We start from the raw sequence: 20,739 nt of genomic DNA on the forward strand, positions 1-20,739 counted from the left end.
ATTGAGAATGTTCTAGATAATGCAGGTTGTATGATAATACCTTCATATCAGGTGGTTGAATGTATATTGCTGGAACAGAAGTCTTCAAAATGCAGAACCTGTCCTACCCCATGCCAATGTATAGTTAATGAAGAATGGTAAATTAGTCAGAAAGAGATTCCAGTGTATTTGCACTTTGAGAAAATCAAGGACTGCCCTCCTGCCAGGAGGTTGTGATTTTAGTTTCCAGTTGTTAAAACTATTTTCAATCTAGGTCTCTGTGTTTTGGGTCATTTTATTATTAAATTCTCAATGTTTATGTCAAACTCAGGAAAGGAAAAGTTCATCATCAAACATAGTATTGAGCTCCTGCTTAATAATGTCACTGATGAGATGGACGCTTTCTAAAATGCCACTGTGCTATCTCATTTTCTGCCCTTTCAAAGCACATCACATTAAATCTCGGATATTGTTTAAGGGTGTGTGTGTGTGTGTGTGTGTGTGTGTGTGCGAGCACACGCCCACGCACATGTGTGCATGCATTGGCTGGGGATTGGAAATAAAATTAGCATAAAGCTGTCTTTAAAAATAATTGCACCTAATTTTATCTTTCAAGTACTTTACCAGCTGGGAGATTTTGTAGAATTAATTGCAAGCTGCCTTTTAGTCTCCCCCTGCCTTCTTATTGAAAGTGTTTTCTTCAAAAGATATGATTTAGGAGCTTAAGCACACAATGCAATATATAGATCACATATCATAGAAATGTACACTTGAAACCTATATGATCTTATTAATCAGTGCCACCCCAATAAATTTAATTAAAAATAAAGAAATAAATGAATAAATAAAACAATTTAAAGCCAAAAAAGCTTGATATAATTAACTAGCACTAACATTAAAATGCCTTTGATCCAATGGGTGCACAGTGCAGTGTGCAGATGATGTTTTCTTGAGTTGTACACTTGAAACCTGTATGCTTTTATGAACCAATGTCACCTTAATAAATTCAATAAAAAAGGAAAATATGAACAGAAAAAATACCTTTACAGGAGGTAATAAAAGCTGGATCTGATAAAATAAGGGGAAATAGCAGAATAGGTAAAGCTTTTAAAATCTGTAGAACTAAATGACACATATTCAATGGTTCTTTTCTCATCTCAGCAAAAATATAGGATAGGTATTCCAGGTGACTCAAAAATTTTGGGTTTTAAAGCCACGGTTTCAAGTAAGAACCAGGATGTTCTGCCTGATTAATTTCTGTATCTGATATGTAGCCCAGTGCCTGCCACAGAGTAGGCATCCATCCTGTTTTGCTGTGTACAATGTGCTCCCATGCATAATGCACACCCACAGTTTTGTTCCAAACTGTCAGGGAAAAATCTTTTGTTTTAATTATTTATATTGATAATATTTAGATATTTGTTTTGTGTTATAAAGCAATGTCAGCATTTTTGAGCATATTATGGTATAAGAAATTTTATGTAACAAATAATGACAAAACAGAAGAACAGATGCAAGGTATTTCAGGAACTACCCATATATAATGTGCATCCTTGTTTTTCCCTGAAAAAAAATGTGCATTATACAGGGAAAAATACAGTGCTCAATTTATCACAGAGTCTCTCTTAATAAAGTAGAGCAGGTTTCTACATTACAGACATGAAAGAGGTCCTGACCTGACAACCATCACTGGTTGTCTACTTGAGTACTCCTGGGTGGGTGTGTCCACTTAGAAAACCAAATTACAGATTTGAAGGCTGCTGGGTGGGGACAGGATTAGAACAAAGTGAATGAGATTGAATGTTATTTAAGGGATATTTCTGTCATTGTGGTTTCCTGATGGAATTGCCATTTAGTCTTGTGGTCATATTTTTGTATTTTTGTCATTGTTTAATTTTGTTTTCAAAATGCTCATTAGATTAGAACATTTTTTTTCCTGGTTAATACCTGAGAATCAATGATACTACAAAATGAATTTTTTTCCATTTGCTTATTATATGCAAGGTACTATGTGGACATAATGGGGGTGGGAGATAAAAAGATTTAGAAGAATCTTCATCAAGGGATTTGTAACCTAATAAGATTGTCATGTAATGACAAATTCTTATTCCACCAACCCTCCCCCCTTAACATGTTTCTGTCAGTTACTAAAAGTATTTGTTATTACTACTCTGATTTCAAAATGTAGTTTCCATATGTGGTTATTTTATGTTAGTTATATTTTAGGTTGGCTACTTCCTAACATCTTTTAATCATAACAGTGAGCTTCTAATTAATGCATGTGAGAGGCTATTTCAGGGCAGTTCACACAAGTGGTGGTTCTCCCCATTGCCTACACCTCTATTTCGAATAAACTGCCAGATAGTCAATACTCTCAGGGCCTTGGTTTTCATGTACCTTTAAATTCATTATAGTTCTCCAATATTTAGTTTTAAACATCCCTATCATCTACTTCTATTATATCACTGAGAATACAAAAAGAACAATGAAGTACCTGTTATATGCTAGGTCTAAACTGGAGTCAATAACAAGGTTAAATTATACTCATATATCATTTCAGAAGTCAGAGAAAAGTAGAATATATTTAAAAATATTTTTCTATAAGAAATTGTTAAAATGGACAAAGTTTTTCTTAATTTTTAAAAAGATTTAAAAAAATATTTTATTTATTTATTTTTAGAGAGGGAAGGGAGGGAGATAGAGAGAGAGAAACATCAATGTGCAGTTGCTGGGGGTTATGGCCTGCAACCCAGGAATGTACCCTGGCTGGGAATCGAACCTGGGACACTTTGGTTCCCAGCCCGCGCTCAATCCACTGAGCTATGCCAGCCAGGCAGATTTTTTTATTTTATTTTTTAGAGAGGGGAAGGGAGAAAGAGAGGGAGAAAAACATCAATGTGTGGTTGCCTCTCGCGTGCCCCCTAATGGGGACCTGGCCTGCAACTCAGGCATTTGCCCTAGACTGGGAATCCAACCAGCGACCCTTTGACTTGCAGGCCTGCACTCAACCACTGAGCCACACCAGCCAGGGCAAAATGGACAAAGTTTTGATACTTGCAAGGAATAAGGTATCTCCTTCAATAAAGGTGTCAGAAAAATAAAGGACTATTTATTTAGATAATGAGATATAGCAATGATCAAAATATTACTCTATATTTGTTTTTAATATATATTAGTATTTTACCTCAGTTTTTTAAGAAAAGTATGTGTATGTGTGGTTTGTGAAGTCATGTATATATTGAATTTAGAATCAAGTTGTGTTAGAGCCAAATTGGTACCTTAGAGATCATTTGATCCAAAGCACTCCTTTTACAGATGAGAAAACTAAGACCTGGAGAGATAAATTGTGCAAATTAGTAGCCAAGATGAAATTCTGTCCTGTATCACATTACTCTCACTGGTGTGTCCTTTAAACTATGCTGTGTATCTTTCACTGTGCCACACTAGCAGTGAGCTCAATGTTAACTGTTTAAAGAAATGGAAGGAACAGATCAGTATATGCATGGGAGAAGGTGTATTGAAACCCAAGAATTTCCTTCATGAAAAGTTGCTAAAATCCTGCTGCAGTACCCTGTGGATTACTTTGTTCTTTTTAGTGACTGTGCAGATGTTGCTGGATTGATTTCTACATATAAACACTTTACTAATGTAGTGTTTGATGTATGGCCTTTGTATAAATTCAAATCAAAGAAAGTGAAGATGTGCCCTGGGGGAATTAAGTGTTTTACCTTGAAGGAAATGTGAGTGATTTTCAGAGGCATTGAGTAGTTTGGGATGATGTTTTAAAAGCATAGAGATCTTAACTGATAGATTTAAAATGTAATCATCTATAAGAACATATGTTTGACTCTAAATATATGTCATTAAAATTAAACATAGAATTTTTTCAGCCTTCAAAATGTTGGGGAAATAGTTTCTTACAGGATATTTAATATTTTAGTAATTGGCAAAAAATTAGCCAATACGAATTTCACTTAGATAATACTTACAATAAAGTCCAAAGTATGTCTCATGGCCTTTAAGAGCTTTTATGATCACCTCCCTAAACTCATCTCTCACTTTCCCCTTTGCTCACTTTGCTCAAGTCATACTGGATCTTTCTGTTCCCTAAACACACTAGACAGTGTTCTACATCACAGACTTGGCATTTGCTATTTCCTCTACCTGCAATCTTTTCTCCAGATATCTACATGATTTGCTCCCTACCTCAAGTAAGTCTTCATTTAAATACAACTTCCTCAAAGTGGCAATCAAAAATATCTCCAGAAGTTTCTGAATGTCCCCTGAATGAGGTGGAACAAATTGACCCCTAGTCTAATCCCTTGCTTTGTTTTTCTTTGTAGCACTTATGTCTTATATTCATACTTCATGTTATTTTTGCCTATTAGTTGTCATTAGAATGTGAGCTCTTTGACAGCAAGATTTTCATTGGTTGCAATATCCCCAATCCTAAGAATAGTGTCTGGTAGAAGTTTTGTGTTTTTCGTTTGTTTTTAAGATTTTATTTTTTTTTATTTTTACACAGAGGGGAAGGGAGGGAGAAAGAGAGAGAAACATCAATGTGTGGTTGCCTCTCACACGCCTCCTACTGGGGATCTGGCCTACAACCCAGGCATGTGCCCTGACTAGGAATCGTACCAACAACTCTTTGGTTCACAGTCTGGTGCTCAATCCACTGAGCTACACCAGCCAGGGCAGAATTTTTAAGTAATGTTAAAATAGATTAGATTAGTAATAGGTTAACTATTCATAAAACATTTTTTTGATAATGCCATGATCATCTTGGGTCATTTCTCTATTCAGATTGTTTCCTTTTATTATAATAATTAAACATATATGAAAGTGACTGGGAACATAAGGAATAAAAAGCACTGTTGAACAGTGGGTATTTGAAATTGCTGGTGAAAGTCAAACTTCCTTTATTAAGAAAAAACATATGCTCGAGTGATTACAACCCTCAGTATATTAGCTCTCTTTCTCATTAAACTAACTTTTTGTCATTGATCAGTTTTTTTAATTTAACAGTTTCAGATTAAGCATCATTAGTACTGAGATATATATACTCTACTAAAACTCTAGTAGCACACACACAGAAAAGGTTATTTATAGAGAGTCATAGTAAACACTTACATTACTCAGAACTCCAGTTATTTTTATGAACTCTATATTTGTCTTGGACTAATGTTTACTTATATTAACTCCTAAGAAATTGGCATTGAAGATGTTAGTTTAATTTCAGGTATGCTTTGTAATATAATCAGGATTAATTCATAAAACTATTCTATTATACTAATGGAGGAATAAGGAACATAAGAGACTGAAATAGCTATATAAGAAATTGTTTTAATACCATGTCATTATTTTATTGGTATATAATCTATTTTATGTTTTAAGATGTTATTTATTTTTTTAGGGAGGGGGAAGGGAAGGAGAAAGAGAGAGAGAAACATCAATGTGTGTTGCCTCTTGTGCGCCCCCTATTGGGGATCTGGCCTGCCACCCAGGCATATGTCCTTACTGGGAATCGAACCAGTGACCTTTTAGTTAGCAAGCAGGAGCTCAGTCCACTGAGCCACACCAGCCAGGGCCAATCTATTAATAATTCTTTTAATGATTTAATACTGATTTTATGAAATGACTGTGCTTTCTTAATATTTGGTTTGCTATTTTAAGCAAAGCTACTTATACATTGTTTAACATTAAGGATGCCTAATGTAAATAAAACCTTGCCCTTTCTGTTAAAATTTGTTTTTCCCTGTCAGACAACCTTAGATACCAAACAATAAGAAGGGCAAAATTGTATTTAGGTGAGGTTACAAACAGCCTCAAATGAAGAAAAATAATGTTAATTTATTCCTTTTAAAATTTTTATCCTTTTCTGTTTACTCTTCCTTTTTACAAAGATCTCAACAGCAATGGATTCATTTGTGACTATGAACTTCATGAGCTTTTCAAGGAAGCTAATATGCCATTACCGGGATATAAAGTGAGAGAAATTATTCAGAAACTCATGCTGGATGGTGACAGAAATAAAGATGGAAAGATAAGTTTTGACGAATTTGTTTATGTAAGTATGTGGAAATCCACCATTTTTTAAAGTGATTATTGTTCCTTTGTTTAGTAGTATCATATAGTCATAAGTACCATCTTATTAAGTTCCTAAATATATCATATTAGTACTGTTATAAATAATACAATTTATATCATTGTATCCACTAAATTTAGTTAGTTCTTTTAGCCATTACACTATCTTAACCAAAGAATTGAGGAAAAGAGTACTGACCTAAAGATATAACACACTGCTTACTTTATAAGGTGAACAGTCTCCTTTGGGGCTTCATTAAAGGGCATTTTTCAAAATGCTAAATGAAATCCTTGAAGTGCCCTTTCTCCTTTAGTGAACAGTGTGCTCCAAAATTTTAATGATACACCCTGACTTACAGTCTTGGAAGTTTCCTGAGTTGAACATTCTGATTAAAAAGATGTTAGCTACTCTTGTAATAGTATTTAGCAGTACCATTTTCTCTAGGGTGATACTTTTGATGATTAAAAGTTAGAAGCATATCTTGTTAGTTTATTGGAAGAGGCACTTAACAATTCTTCATTTCTTGCCCAGGCTGGTGTAGCTCAGTGAATTCGGTGCCAGCCTGTAGACCTTTCAAACATGAAGCCTGATTCCCAGTCAGGGCACATGCCTGGGTCGAGGGCCAGGTCTGCATTTGTGGGAGTGGGAGAGGCAACCACACATCAATGTTTCTTTCCCACTCCTCCTCCCTCCCTCCCCCTCTTTCTAAAAATAAATAAATAAAATATTTTAAAATAAATAAAAATTCTTCTCTTCTTCTCTAGTGTCATAATATAATGTTCTTAAAGGTTAGGGCCTGGTTTCTTAATTTTTTGCCCTCTGAGCACCTGGTTCATTGTTTTGTACCCAGTGTTTGGAGGGCATTATGTGTAGTGCTCACTACTTTTATAAAAGATTTTATTTACTTATTTTTAGAGAAATGGGAAGGGAGGGAGAAAGGGAAAGAAACATCGATGTGACAAGGAAACATCCATTGGGTTGCCTGTCCTAGGCGTGCAGGCACCTGCCTTGACCAGGAATCAAACAAGCAAACTTTTGCTTTGCAGGAAAGATGCCCAATTAACTGAGCCAGACCAGTAGATCAGGGTAGCACTCAGTATTGAATCCTAATGATTTTAGGTGCTAGTAAATGAATTCTAGATTTTTGGACATGTATCATTTTTTAGTCCATATTCACTGACAAAGTATTTGAGATATTGTGTTAAAGAATAGCTGTTGCCTGGGCGGGTACTTGGTTAGAGCATCATCCAGATACACCAAGGTTGCAGGTTGATCCCCAGTCAGGGTACATACAAGACTCAACCAATGAATGCATAAATAAGTGGAATAACAAATCAATGAATGCTTCCATTTCTCTGTCTCTGTCTCTGTCTCTCTCTGTCTCTCTTTCCTCTCCTTTTCCTCTCTCTCACCTCTCTTCCTCTCTCTCTAAAACAGAAAAAAGAATACCTGTTGCCTCTTTCCTTAATTAAGAACATCCTTAAGAATAGTCAATAATATCATAATAATTATGTATGATGCCAGGTGGGTACTTGAATTATCAGGGGACCACTTTGTCAAGTATATAATTGTCTAACCATTATGCTGTACATCTGAAACTAATACAAAATAATACTGAATGTCAAAAAAGAACACCCTTAGGATTTTGTCTTTATTATTAATTTAAGACTGAGTTTGACTAGATCTAATTGGGCATTCCTTACAATATTTGCAGACAACTAATTAGTGTCTAATATTTATCACAAACTTCCTAGCCTTCCTATCCTTTTTTCATGGTTTATTTTTGCCCCAAGATACCTGAAATGATAACGTATACCCTATCAGTAACCACAGCAACTGAAATTCTGATATGGTTTCCTCCAATCAAGATCAACCTCTTTTAAGAGCATCATAAAAGTTCAAGAAGCAAATTGACTATGGAATAATGTCTACTCAGCTGAGAGCATTTTGGGGCAGGGGTGTTGTTACTGTTTTAAAAATACAAATATTTGTCATAAATATAATGATATAGTTCTTGCCATCTTCTTTTGAAATACTGATTTCCTCCCCACAGTTTTTCTCTCCAGTTACTGCCAAAGGCTTTTGTTTTGAATTCTGTGTTCAATAGTAAGTTCCAGTTGACTTGCAATATGAACACTTGCATGTCCTTTGATATATAACTTGCTCACTTTGTAATTGCATGTTTAATTGTGAATTTAGGCAATTTAAAGCAGTAGTTAACTGTGATTAGGTTTTTTAAAATATAATTTGCTGCTTAAAATTTTTGAATCTAGAAAGAACAGACTTAAATCATTAAGCTTTGCAGTGTGCCAGTATTGTTAAAGATAAAATTATGAAAGTAACTTTGAGAACAATAATCTTAGGGAAACAATTTTATACATTTTCAAACGCTGCAAATTCCACACAGCTGTTTGTGGCCTTTAATAGAGGATGTGCGATTACCTTAATATATTGTTAAAAAGTAACGTGTACTAATTTTGACATTACCAGGGATTTTTAAAGTAAAATATTAATAAGGACATTTTGTTTAAATATACATTTTAGAATAGGAAGGAATCAATACATTTATAGTCTATTTTTCAAATTAAAAAAAAATAAACCTGGGTTCCTGAAGAAGGAAGTAACATGCCCAACATTACACAGGGAATTAGTGGCTTTTTCTAATTGTCTTCCTTCTATTCAAGAAATTTGAAATATGGAGGACAATAAAAATAACCTGCCTGAAGTTTCAAAATGATACCATCATGATTGTACTGAAAAAAAAAAGATGGGCATTTAACCAAATGTTTGTTTACTCCCATTTGCTTTGTCATCAATGAAACAACTTACAAGTTGTCATATGTGTAGATCTTAGTTATCTGAGAAAGAGGAAACTATTCCTGTCGGGTATTAACATAAGAAAATAGAAATAAACTTGTTGCATGGTAGCATTTTGTTTTTCATTTTAATCACTACTTAAGGGATGTTAATTGCAAACCAGACTATAAACAATAGCCCTTTGTTACTTGGTAGAATATGTATGAGGCAGAGCCCCCAAATTATATGTAAACCTCAAATGTTAAAATTAAATTTGATGTGCTGATTTGTTTCTTGTAAGTATTTCAAAATTATATTACTGGGCTCTTATACTTAAAATGTTATTTTTAAAAAGATGATAGTGGGTTTTTTTTTCTTGCACCTTTAAAAAGACTGGCAAGGCAGTAAGTTCTTTCAGCACAGATGTGTGCATTAAATTCTTATTTTCAGTGAGAAGCTTGTTTTTGCTTAATGGTAACAAGTCGTTTACTTGTTGGAGAACTTCTACTAATAGTACCAACATCAAATAAAGTGCTTAGAACAGTGCCGGGAATATATCAAATGCTATATAGGTGTTAGTTGTTGGTAGCTCTTTCTTTTTTTAAAGAGCAGTATTCTTTTCATGTTATTGCTAAGTTTAGGTCTACAACAGATTCCCCCCCCCGCCCCCACCGCTGCCAAAGTACACATTTAAACCTGCTACTTTGAAAACAAGCCTGAAACACTGGAAGCCAGTCAATATATTTTTTGCAATTCTTTCTAAAATACTTCCTTCTTAATTTCTATGCCTCTGGATTTTTTTGGTTTGGCCACTAGTTCTGTCCTGAGCTAGAAAGGAGATGGAGCTTTTAAAGTGAATAAGAAATATATAGGGTCCAACAGAAGTAACACCTACTTGAGTGTGGTTTGTAGGGTAATAATATGGGTATCATAACTTATAGTTTCAATTTGAATGTGTCACCTAAAATGCCATATGGTGTGCTTGAATGTGATATTATGTTACAAAAATACATGCTTATGATTTTGTAATAAAAGATTTTGCAATTAAATAGGGGCATTATTTGGACTAGACCCTGTATATTCCATAAAAGAAACTGAAAAAGATGTATAGACCCAGAGTGAGCAGTGTACACCAGGAGTTTGTTCCCACATGATAAAACAAGTTCTTTCTCTTCAGGGAAAATAGCACAAAACAGTGAGCATATTGGAATCATAATGCACAGCTTTGAAAGTATTCACTGACAGGTCTCTAGCACAGTAGTTAGGCCTTATATTATCTCTGATTTCAGAGATTGTTGTTAGCCTAGGCTTATATTCAAATAGCTTTGTCATCTACTCCAGCAATTTCTTTTCTAAAGTAGCAAAGAAAATACAGATTCTCATGTAGTGAATCAATTTTCTGTGTACATAAATCTTCAATTATCTGTTATCTTTTAATGTTTTAAATCTAAAGAACAAAGGAAATTACTATAAAACTGAAAAGTTGAGCTTAGCTGTAATAATTTGAAAAATATTTAGAAAACGAAGGTCATGTAACTTTCCTAAGACTATTAAAAATTAACTAACATAGGATGGTGGGAAGGGGTGGGGGAAAGGCAGAAAACTACTTGAACAACAATAAATTTTTTTAAATAAATATGAATAATTAACTATAGAAAAATATTAACTAATGTAATTAATTGCAAGTTTGAACATCATTCCCGACCATCTGAAGTTTAATTAGACCTGTATTAGTAATTGCATTACAATATTGCACAGCACTTCTGGCAAGATGGAGGAATAGGTGGACGCACCATACCTCCTCGCACAACCAAGATTAGAACAACAATAATTTACAACAATAATTTACAGACAGAATAACACCCAGAACTGATAGGGGATTTATCTGAATGGAAGTCAGACAGCTAAGAAGTTGAAGTAGACCCATTCATCCGGACTGGTAGGAGAAGACGAGCCGGGCGGGCGCGGGGCTGGCACGGGTCGGTGGCGCGTGGAGGTAGGGGAAAGTTTGGCGCGAAATCGGCGCGACAGCCATCCGGAGCGCAAGAATGCAGTGGTGATCCCTGAGTACGCAAGCTGCAGCGGGTGGACCCAGTGGGGCAGCGATTGTGGACCAGGGCAGAACTCGTGGCCCAGGATCCCAAAGAAGGGTCTGGGCCCAGGAGAACGGAACTGCCGCCATTGTTCCCTCCCATCCCCGCTCCCGCCCCCACATATAACGTCACAATCTAGCGACTGGGGTGCCCAGCCCCGGTGAACACCTAAGGCTCCGCCCCCCACTGTAACGAGAGCAACCAGACCGGAAAAAAAAAAAGGAGAGACAGGGACAGACATGGTTCCAACAGAGCAGATCAGTCCCCCAGGAATCATCCTTTTGAGCGACCAAGAAATAGCCAGTCTATCAGATGCACAGTTCAAAACACTGGTGATCAGAAAGCTCACGGAATTGGTTGATTTTGGGCACAATTTAGATGAAAGGATGCAGGTTACCATAAAAGAGATGCAGGAAGATACATGGAGGAGAGCCAATAGTGAAAGGAAGGAATCTGAGTCTCAAAACAATACAGTGGACCAGAAGGAAGATAGAATCAACCAAGCAGGAAAGCATGATGAAATAAGAATTCAAAAAATCGAGGAAGAGCTTAAGAGCATCCAGGACACCTTTAAACGTTCCAATATCCGAATTATAGGGGGTACCAGAATCGGAAGGGGAAAAAGCAACAAATTGAGCACGTATTTGAACAAATAATAAAAGAGAACTTCCCCAATCTGGCAAAGGGAACAGTCTTCCAAGAAATCCAAGAAGCTCAGAGAGCCCCAAAGAAGTTGGACCCAAGAAGAAACACACCAAGGCACATCATAATTACATTAGCCAAGGTTAAAAATGAAGGAGAGAATCCTAGAAGCAGCAAGAGATAAGGGGACAGTAACCTACAAAGGAGTTCCCATCAGACTGTCAGCTGATTTCTCCAAAGAGACCTTACAGGCAAGAAGGGGCTGGAAAGAAATATTCCAAGTTATGAAAGACAAGGACCTATATCCCAGATTGCTCTATCCAGCAAAGCTCTCATTTAGAATGGAAGGGCAGATAAAGTGCTTTTCAGATAAGGTCAAGTTAAAGGAGTTCATCATCACCAAGCCCTTATTTTATGAATGCTAAAGGGACTTATCTAAGAAAAGAAGATAAAGAAAAGGCATGTATAGTAAAAGGACAGCAAACTCACAATTATTAACAACCACACCGAAAGCAGAACCAAAAGAAACTAAGTAAACAATTAGAACAGGAACAGAACCACAGAAATGGAAGGCACATGGAGGGTTAGCAGCAGGGGGGTGGGAGGAGGAGAGAGGGGGAAAAGGTATAGAGAATCAGTAGCATAGAATGTAGGTTGAAAATAGATAGGGGGAGGGCAAGAATAGTATGGGAAATGTAGAAGCTAAAGAACTCATAAGAATGACACATGGACATGAACTAAAGGGGGGAAACGTGGGTGGGAGGGGGCTACAGGGTGGAGGGGAGAGAAGGGGGAAATGGGAGAACTGTAATAGCATAATCAATAATATATATTAAAAAAACAAAAAAAACAATATTGCACAGCATTCTTTATTATTATTATTATTATTATTATTATTATTATTATTATTATTACTACTACTACTACCACCACCACTACTGTTTATATCATTCCTCTTTTCCATGATGTCTATAAATTTAGATTATTTTTCCGCTGAAATCGTGATCATGGAAATATTAGGTTGTTTCCTAATTTTTAAAAGCAAGTGATCCTTGATGCAAAAGTATTTGTAGTAAGAAAAATAACTTTTCATATGTCATTCCGAGGCAGTAACATTTCAGACACTTTTTGTCATTCCAATGATTGATGGTATGTTAGTCATGAGGAAACGTACACATTTTAGATTTTAATTTACTGGACAATGTGATTACTAAATGAAGTAAACTTCAGAATGAGGTAGAATAGTTAATATTTTTTCTTTTTTAAAATATTTTTTTAATATTTTGCCCTGGCTGGTGTGGCTCAGTGGATTCAGTGCCGGTCTGCGAACCAAAGGGTCACTGATTTGATTCCCAGTCAGGGCACGTGCCTGGGTTGCAGGCCAGGTCCCCAGTGGTAGGCACACAGGAAGCAACCACACATTGATGTTTCTCTCCCTCTCTTTCTCCTTCCCTTCCCTTGTCTCTAAAGGTGGGTAAATAAAATCTTTTGAAAAATGTAAAAAAAAAAATAACCCCACAAAAATAAATATTTTTAAGACTTTATTTGTTTATTTTTAGAGAGAGGGGAAGGGAGGGTGAAAGATAGAGAAAAACATTGATTTGATGCATGAGAGAAACATCAATCGGTTGCCTCTTGTCTACCCCTAACCAGGGACTTGCCCCTCAACCCAGGCATGTACCCTAACCGGGAATTGAAAGGGGACTTTTCAGTTCACAAGACGATGCTTTACCCATTGAGCCACACCAGTCAGGGCTGAATATTGTTTTTTCACTGAGCCAAAATAATAGGTGTAAATGGAAGAGTTATAGGAACAAAATGCATCACAATTAAGACTGCTACATTCCCAGGTAACTGTTTTGTTGTATAAACTTGTAAGTTAAGGTAAACTGAATAAAATTAAAGGACTAAAAATATCAGAATATAAGTAAAAATGACTTTAATAATTTGAAAATTACCCAGAGTGTATGCGTCAGCTTCACACTACAGGAATCAAGGAAGCCAGAGAGAAAGGACAGTGGTGTCACCAGCTGTGTGCAGTATTTAGAGCAGTCAGTGTGTATGGGGGTGTCTCTAAACATGTACAGATAGATACCGCCCCCCCCACACCTCCATCCATTCTAAAATTCTGCCTTTGAAATTACAGGTATAGCACAAAACCCAAGCTATAGAAATTGAGTAAGCTTAATTTTGTAAAACTTACTGCTTACTATTTTTCTATATAAAATTGGGTTTATAAGTTCAAGGAAAGTCGGCATATAAGAAAGGTAACAAGAAAAGATGACTTTGTGATAGGGGCACTGATAATGCCAGTAGAAATTTTCATAACAGAAAAGTTCCTGGGTGGATGAATTACAAAAAGGTGCCCACCCTAGAAAAACTAAATGTGAAAAGGCACTCCTGCTGTCTGCCTTCCACAGCTTAGTGCAAGACATAGGGCAGGCCTGGTTGGTGGAGCATGGGCTGGATTTGAGCTTCTATTCATGCTTGCATTCCCAGATACAACCTGAAATGACCCTGTTCTGTGTGTGTGAGAGAATGTACTTATCAGTAATGCTAAAGACCTTCAAGTTATTTTCTGTGTGTTCAGCAACTTTTTCATTAGGGCTGTAATTTTTTTTTTTTTTTGATAAGTGTACTTAAGTGCTCTAAGTACCTTTTAAATAAATTTTTATGGAGATACTACATTGTGCTTTTGTTTTACTGGCAGTGATTAATTTAGCCATGCACATTGGTAGATCAGGAACAAATTTAGCATTAGACAAATTCCAGTATTTAAGAAATATATAGACAGTCCTTTAGAAAGTCAGTTCATTCAACCAAGTAAGTGGTTAGAGAGTCGAGTGTGACATTTGCTTTTATACAACCTGCTCTTGGACAATTAGAATTTGCAAGTTCATTTAGTTAGCCATTTTCCTTGTTGTGCAGAGAGGCTAGACTTTATAAATGCACAAACAAGACAGTCACTGAAAAGCCTCTTTTCTGTGTTTATTGTCAATAGGCATCTTATTGCCAACTTAACACATGTTTTCACCTTATTATTCTATACATTTTGATTGAACAAACTCTTACTGAGCTACCTCTATCACACTTATAACTTTTTTTGGTTGAGTAATAAATTTTCATCTTTATTTGTACTAAGAATTGTGGTTAAAGAAGGGGGATCCTTCAACCTCTTCTCTCCAGAAAAAGAACAAAGCCTCCCTTTTCACAGAAAATTGACAGATTTATCTGTCTTTGAACCACACTAGTTTTTGGCTTAAAGCAGATTCACTGCATGTGGCACTTAATGTTTTTGACAAGTGTGTGCAATTGACTTTCTGGTGCTTCATTTTCAGTAGCAGTATTGTAGCACTTGTTTACCATTTTAAAAACTGAAGCCCAGTTCTCCATATTTTTTAATGCTCATCACATATGGGGGAAATTTTAAGTCATCAGAGTATAAGATACACATGCTTATTGTTCTGCCTGATATAAAATTAATTGTGAATCAACAACATATTTTAATTAATAGATTTTCCAAGAGGTGAAAAGCAGTGATATTGCTAAAACCTTCCGCAAAGCAATCAACAGGAAAGAAGGGATTTGTGCTCTGGGAGGAACTTCAGAGCTCTCCAGTGAAGGAACACAGCATTCTTACTCAGGTAAGAGTTTCATATACATTAAGTTAACACAATGAACTATGTAGGGTGCATGCTATAATGTCGAGGAGGGTCTGTAGAAAAATATTGCCTCTTAATTAAGAACACAAAAGTCCTTTGTGATATGTATTTGGACTTGCAACTAATATTTGCCTTAAAGGTATTTGTAAGTGTTTATTTTATGGCTTTGTGAGCTTGCAAGAGACATGATACACTGTGCAATGACAAGCTTCATTATAATAGAGTTCTACAGTAATATAAAGATAATTAAAAAAAAACATTTTGTAACTAAATTCTCTAAGAATCAGTTATCTCTCCTAGGGTTTTTTTGTAATTGTTGTTAACTTTATGTAGTTAACTATAATTCCTAATAGCCACTAGGTTGTATTCAAGTATCTGGGTTTCCAAAGAGGATAGCTACATATTTGTGACACATTAATGTTCAGCATTAATAAACAACTATTTTATACTTTAGAGTCATATTTAACCTAGAATATGAACTGATTTCTTATTATTCAACATAATTTTAGAGGAAGAAAAATATGCTTTTGTTAACTGGATAAACAAAGCTTTGGAAAATGATCCTGATTGCCGACATGTTATACCAATGAACCCAAATACTGATGACCTGTTCAAGGCTGTCAGTGATGGAATTGTGCTTTGGTAAGATGTTGGCTTATTTTATATACAAGTTTCTTAAGTTATTTTCCATGTCATTGATGTATTTGATTCTGGATGCTTGACAGCATCATCTTGGGAAATAGTTAGAATTGAAAATTATCTCGATTCTGGCCATTTCATTTCATCTCTAGGTCTGTCTGTGAAAGTACCTTCAAAACATGAATCTAAAATGCAGTCATTTAGCCTGGAAGCCTCTTTATAGAGGAGCTCTATGCTTCAGATTTCTTCTCATCATTGAGCCAGTAGAGCATGACAACTCTGTTGAATTTAAGTATGCCAGTATCTTTTTATTCTAAAGTACTGTAGCTTCCAAAAGATAAAATAAAAACTACTCTTCAATTCTTACTCTCCAGTTACTTATTTCTGAAAAATGTGTTTGTCACTGCTGCTGCCCCTGAGCCAACAGCATCTTGGTAGAAATGACATAAGATTGTCAACACTTTGTCAGATGATGCTCCTATTTATAAAGGCAGTTTTTGCACAGGGGTTAAAAGCATACCCTATAATCAGTCTACTTGGATTCATATTCAGGCTCTGCCACTCAGTAGCTGTGGAGCTATAGTAAAGATTCTAACCCCTTTGTATTTCATTTTTCATCTGTTATGATCTCTATTGTACTTTCCTCACAGGGGTGTTGTAAGCATTAAGTAAATGATTACATACATATAGAGTGCTTAGAACTGTGCAATGGATATGATATTATACAATACATAAAATTCTTTTTTGTAATAAGGTCATTTTGCTTGTTTGAAAAATGATTTGAAAAATGGAAGATATCCCCTATTTTGACTTTTATAAGCACTAAAGAATAATTCCCCATGTGTTTGAATAGAAAGAAACAGCATCATTTTTCTTATGCTTAAAAAGATGTTTTAAGGCAATGTTATAAACATCGAAAATTTTAGAGTCTAACTCCAAATTTTACCACATAAGATTCTTCCTAATATGTTACAAATTCTAGCCTAATTAACATAACCTTTCTTTCTCTCACCACTATATTACCAGCATCAAATATAGTGTTCTTAGCTCATCATTTAGGTACTCAGTAAATAAATATTTGATAGATGAAAGAATCTCATGCTCAACTAACTTCATCTCTTTGTTCATAAATGGCATTTTTAATTGTGAATTATATAATCTAGGAGAGATTCAATTTCACTCTGGGTTGTATCTGTTTTTAACATTTATTCAATAATGTTTTCAATATCCATGTTCATTTTTATAAAAGTATGTGGAAAATACAAAAATAAAATACAATGAGAAAATACACCCCAGTCCCCAACTTAGAAATTACCCAACTACTGTAAACATTTTGATCTTTTTAAAATTTGCTATATACATATATATGGTGATCAATGTGATAAGAGCCATATATTGGATTTTTCAGACTACATGAGTCATATAATAAGCTTTAAAATATTTGTGAATATTTACAGACTCATCAAAAATAAATCAACTCTATATCATAGAATTGTACACTTGAAACCTATGTTATTTTATTAACCAATGTTACCCCAATAAATTCAATAAAACAAGAAAAAATAAATCCACTCACTTTAAAATTTTGTTTCAGTAAAATGATCAACCTTTCAGTCCCTGATACAATTGATGAAAGAGCAATCAACAAGAAGAAACTTACACCCTTCATCATTCAGGTACGCATTATTCTCCCCACTGTATTCTATGAAACTACTATTTGAGGACCTGTTTTATAGACCATAGGCTCTGTACTTGTATTTTCTCATGTAATTCTTACAACAACTCTGAGTTCAGGATTGTTATTCAGATTTTACAGAGAACGCAGCTGGGACTCAGAAAGGTTTTTGAGCTTGCCTAAGGTTAATGTTGGAACTGAAGTTCAAATCCAGGTCTAATTCCAAAGCCCTATGTTCTTTTCCTTACATATTATGGTTCAAACATGCAAAAATAGGCAAACATACAGGGTGAGGCAAAAGTAGGTGTACAGTTGTTCTTACGGAAAAATAATACAATTATTACCATATTTTGCTGTGTATAATATGCGCTTTTGTTGCCCAAATTTTTTAGGGAAAAATAAGGATGGATGTGCATTATACACGGGTATAATGTACACAAAAATCGTGGGTGCATATTACACACTGGAGCACATTATGCATGGAAAAATATAGTAAAAATAATACGAGAATAAACTGTAAGCATACTTACAACTGTAAGTCTACTTTTGCCCCATCCTGTATTTAAACTCTTACTTAGTATATTTAAGGAATGGAACATTTGTCTTTTCCATTAAGTGGGTATTAGACTATTAGGTAGCAAAATTTCCTCTGGCAAGGACCCCTCTTAGGATGTGGAGATTGAGAACCTCTAGAACTCTTTCAGCTACATGCAATAGACCTCTCATTAGACATTTTTAGAAATATGACACTTAACCTACATGGGTATACTTAACCTAGTTACTTAGCCTTTTTATTTAGTATTTCTGAAGTGACCACATAAATACCAAGGCAATTTCCCATGGAATTCTGGAAAAGGCAATAGCAATAAGACTGAGATTTGTTTTAGCTATGCTTTTAATACCAATGGCTGGAATTTGTTTTCTGTTGACCATGTGTGGCTGACACTACTGCAGGGTTTTGTTTCTGAGTTGAGTGTTATTTTTAGTGAAAGGAGAAGTAGATGCCTAAAAAATGTAAAGGTCAAGAAGCAAGTATGTAAATTGGCTATCTTTCAGGAAAACTTGAACTTGGCACTGAACTCCGCTTCTGCCATTGGGTGTCACGTTGTGAACATTGGTGCAGAGGATTTGCGGGCTGGGAAACCTCATCTGGTTTTGGGACTGCTTTGGCAGATCATTAAGATCGGTTTGTTCGCTGACATTGAATTAAGCAGAAATGAAGGTAACGGAACATGGTTGTTATTTTGAAAGTGGTTTAATTTTTTTCTAGTCATGTGGACTGTCATATTCTCACTTAATTGAGGTGATTAAATGACAACTAGGATTAACATAAGGTAATGTGATAGTGTTATTCAGGAAAACAGCCTAATTATAACTTTCTTCTTTAACATTTGGCACATTAAAATTCATTTTGCCATAAAAGCACAAAAGCATAGAGAGTTTAAGGAACTTTCCTAAGTTCTCCATATCTATTTTCTCTTTTGCCCACACACCCCACCCTTTCACACTCAGCTATTCCACTATGAACTATCTCCTATCATTTTTAATTCCTTTTTTATTCTATTATAGATTAAACCTCTTAAAATATTCTACCTGGCTGGCATCGCTCAGTGGATTGAGCATGGGCTGCGAACCAAACTGTCACAGGTTCCATTCCTAGTCAGGGCACATGCCTGGGTTACAGGCCATGGACCCCAGCAACCGCACATTGATGTCTCTCTCTCTCTCTCTTTCTCCCTCCCTTCCCTCTCTAAAAATAAATAAATAAATCTTTAAAAAAAGTCTTTAAAAAAATATTCTAACCTGGCCTTGATGGTCTCATATTTCCTGAACCAGCAGAAGCATCATTCTTCTTATAGCATAGGTTTTAAAATCACATCATGGATTGGTACAATGAATGTATAAGCATATACAATACAATTGTCGTGGGGCCCTAGGAAGTACTACATTGTCCTTTCCCTGTAAGCACCACTGTAAATATTCATATTTTATTCCAGAAATCACTTCAATCCTCAGTTACTTTTGGGAAAGAATATATATTTGGGGTTCTCAGTATTTCAGGGTTTCATAATGTCTGTCAAGAGTCTTATTTTGTACATTTTTATCTAATAAAGACTTTTGCATTTCAAGAAATTTATTGTTCTTTCACTTTCAATCCAGTCACAGGTGCCTATATTTGGACAAATACAGTTTTTCTAATTGTTATCCTTCTTCAGTGTGGTGTTTGTCTTGTTAAAGGAGTTGAAGTCCATTGAAAAAGGAAACAGAGACAACAAAATAAAATTTCATTGGCTCATGTAGTAAATTAAATGATTTATCTTTGACAAGATCTTTGGTGCATAGATGTCAAGCTGTTTGATCCTTTCTAGCCTTTGACTTGGCAGAGATGAGGAACAGAAGGGGTGTTCTGTACAAATGATCATGCCATCTCTCTCCTTGCTTGAATCCCAGTGCCAAAATGACATGGCATTAGGTGGAGTCTATGAAAGATGAGATTTGCCTGGTATACGTATTATTTATACCTCTTCAGAAATCAGGCACTTTCAGTCTTGTTCAATATAAATCTCCTTTATTTTATGGGAGGTTAATATTGCATAAGGATTGCACAACTTCTTCATAAAACAATGCTTAAATTTAAACAGTCCTCTATGCCAACAATTTTCAACCAGTGTACAGCAAGAATTTTCAGAACATTCAATACCTATTTAGTCAGGGGCACTGACCTCTTTTCCCTTAGACTGTCAAATAAAAATAATGACCACAGCCAACCCAACAGTAGCCATCTGGTGTGAATGAATCAAAATTATACCTCTTTTTTGTCAGATTGGTAAAAATTATTTTTTGGTGTGCCATAGAGTTTTAGTAATTACTTTATGTATGCCATGAGATGTAAAAGGTTGAAAATCGCTGGTTTGTGCAGATATCCAAGTTCTCTTTATTTTCCCTAGGAATATTTACCAAACCACCCCTCTGCCTCTTCCACACATTCAACAACAAAAACTATTGAGCAGCCTTTACATGGTAGGATGCTATAGAAAATGTAAAGTTGAATTATATTCCATTAAAAACCCTTTTTGAAGGGTTTAACACTTCAAGAGCTAATTAATTACACTTAAATGTAAACACCATAATGTTTCTATGCTCCTTTAAATAAAAAGTTAAGGAAAA

At 35.3% G+C, this 20,739-nt stretch overlaps 1 protein-coding gene across 5 annotated transcripts in view; it reads left to right on the forward strand.

Moving 5' to 3' along the window:
- PLS3 (plastin 3) overlaps positions 1-20,739 on the forward strand; it is a 92,830-nt gene that overhangs the window by 56,963 nt on the left and 15,128 nt on the right. For all 5 annotated transcript variants that reach the window (XM_045817665.1, XM_045817669.1, XM_045817667.1 and 2 more), the window contains 5 exons: positions 5,883-6,046; positions 15,110-15,239; positions 15,767-15,899; positions 17,491-17,572; positions 18,628-18,793. In XM_045817665.1, the coding sequence (XP_045673621.1) occupies positions 5,883-6,046; positions 15,110-15,239; positions 15,767-15,899; positions 17,491-17,572; positions 18,628-18,793 (675 nt within the window). The remainder of the gene's footprint in view (positions 1-5,882; positions 6,047-15,109; positions 15,240-15,766; positions 15,900-17,490; positions 17,573-18,627; positions 18,794-20,739) is intronic.

Source organism: Phyllostomus hastatus, unplaced genomic scaffold (assembly GCF_019186645.2).
Source record: "Phyllostomus hastatus isolate PE091 unplaced genomic scaffold, TTU_PhHast_1.1 phas_scaffold_28, whole genome shotgun sequence".
Lineage (NCBI taxonomy): Eukaryota > Metazoa > Chordata > Mammalia > Chiroptera > Phyllostomidae > Phyllostomus > Phyllostomus hastatus.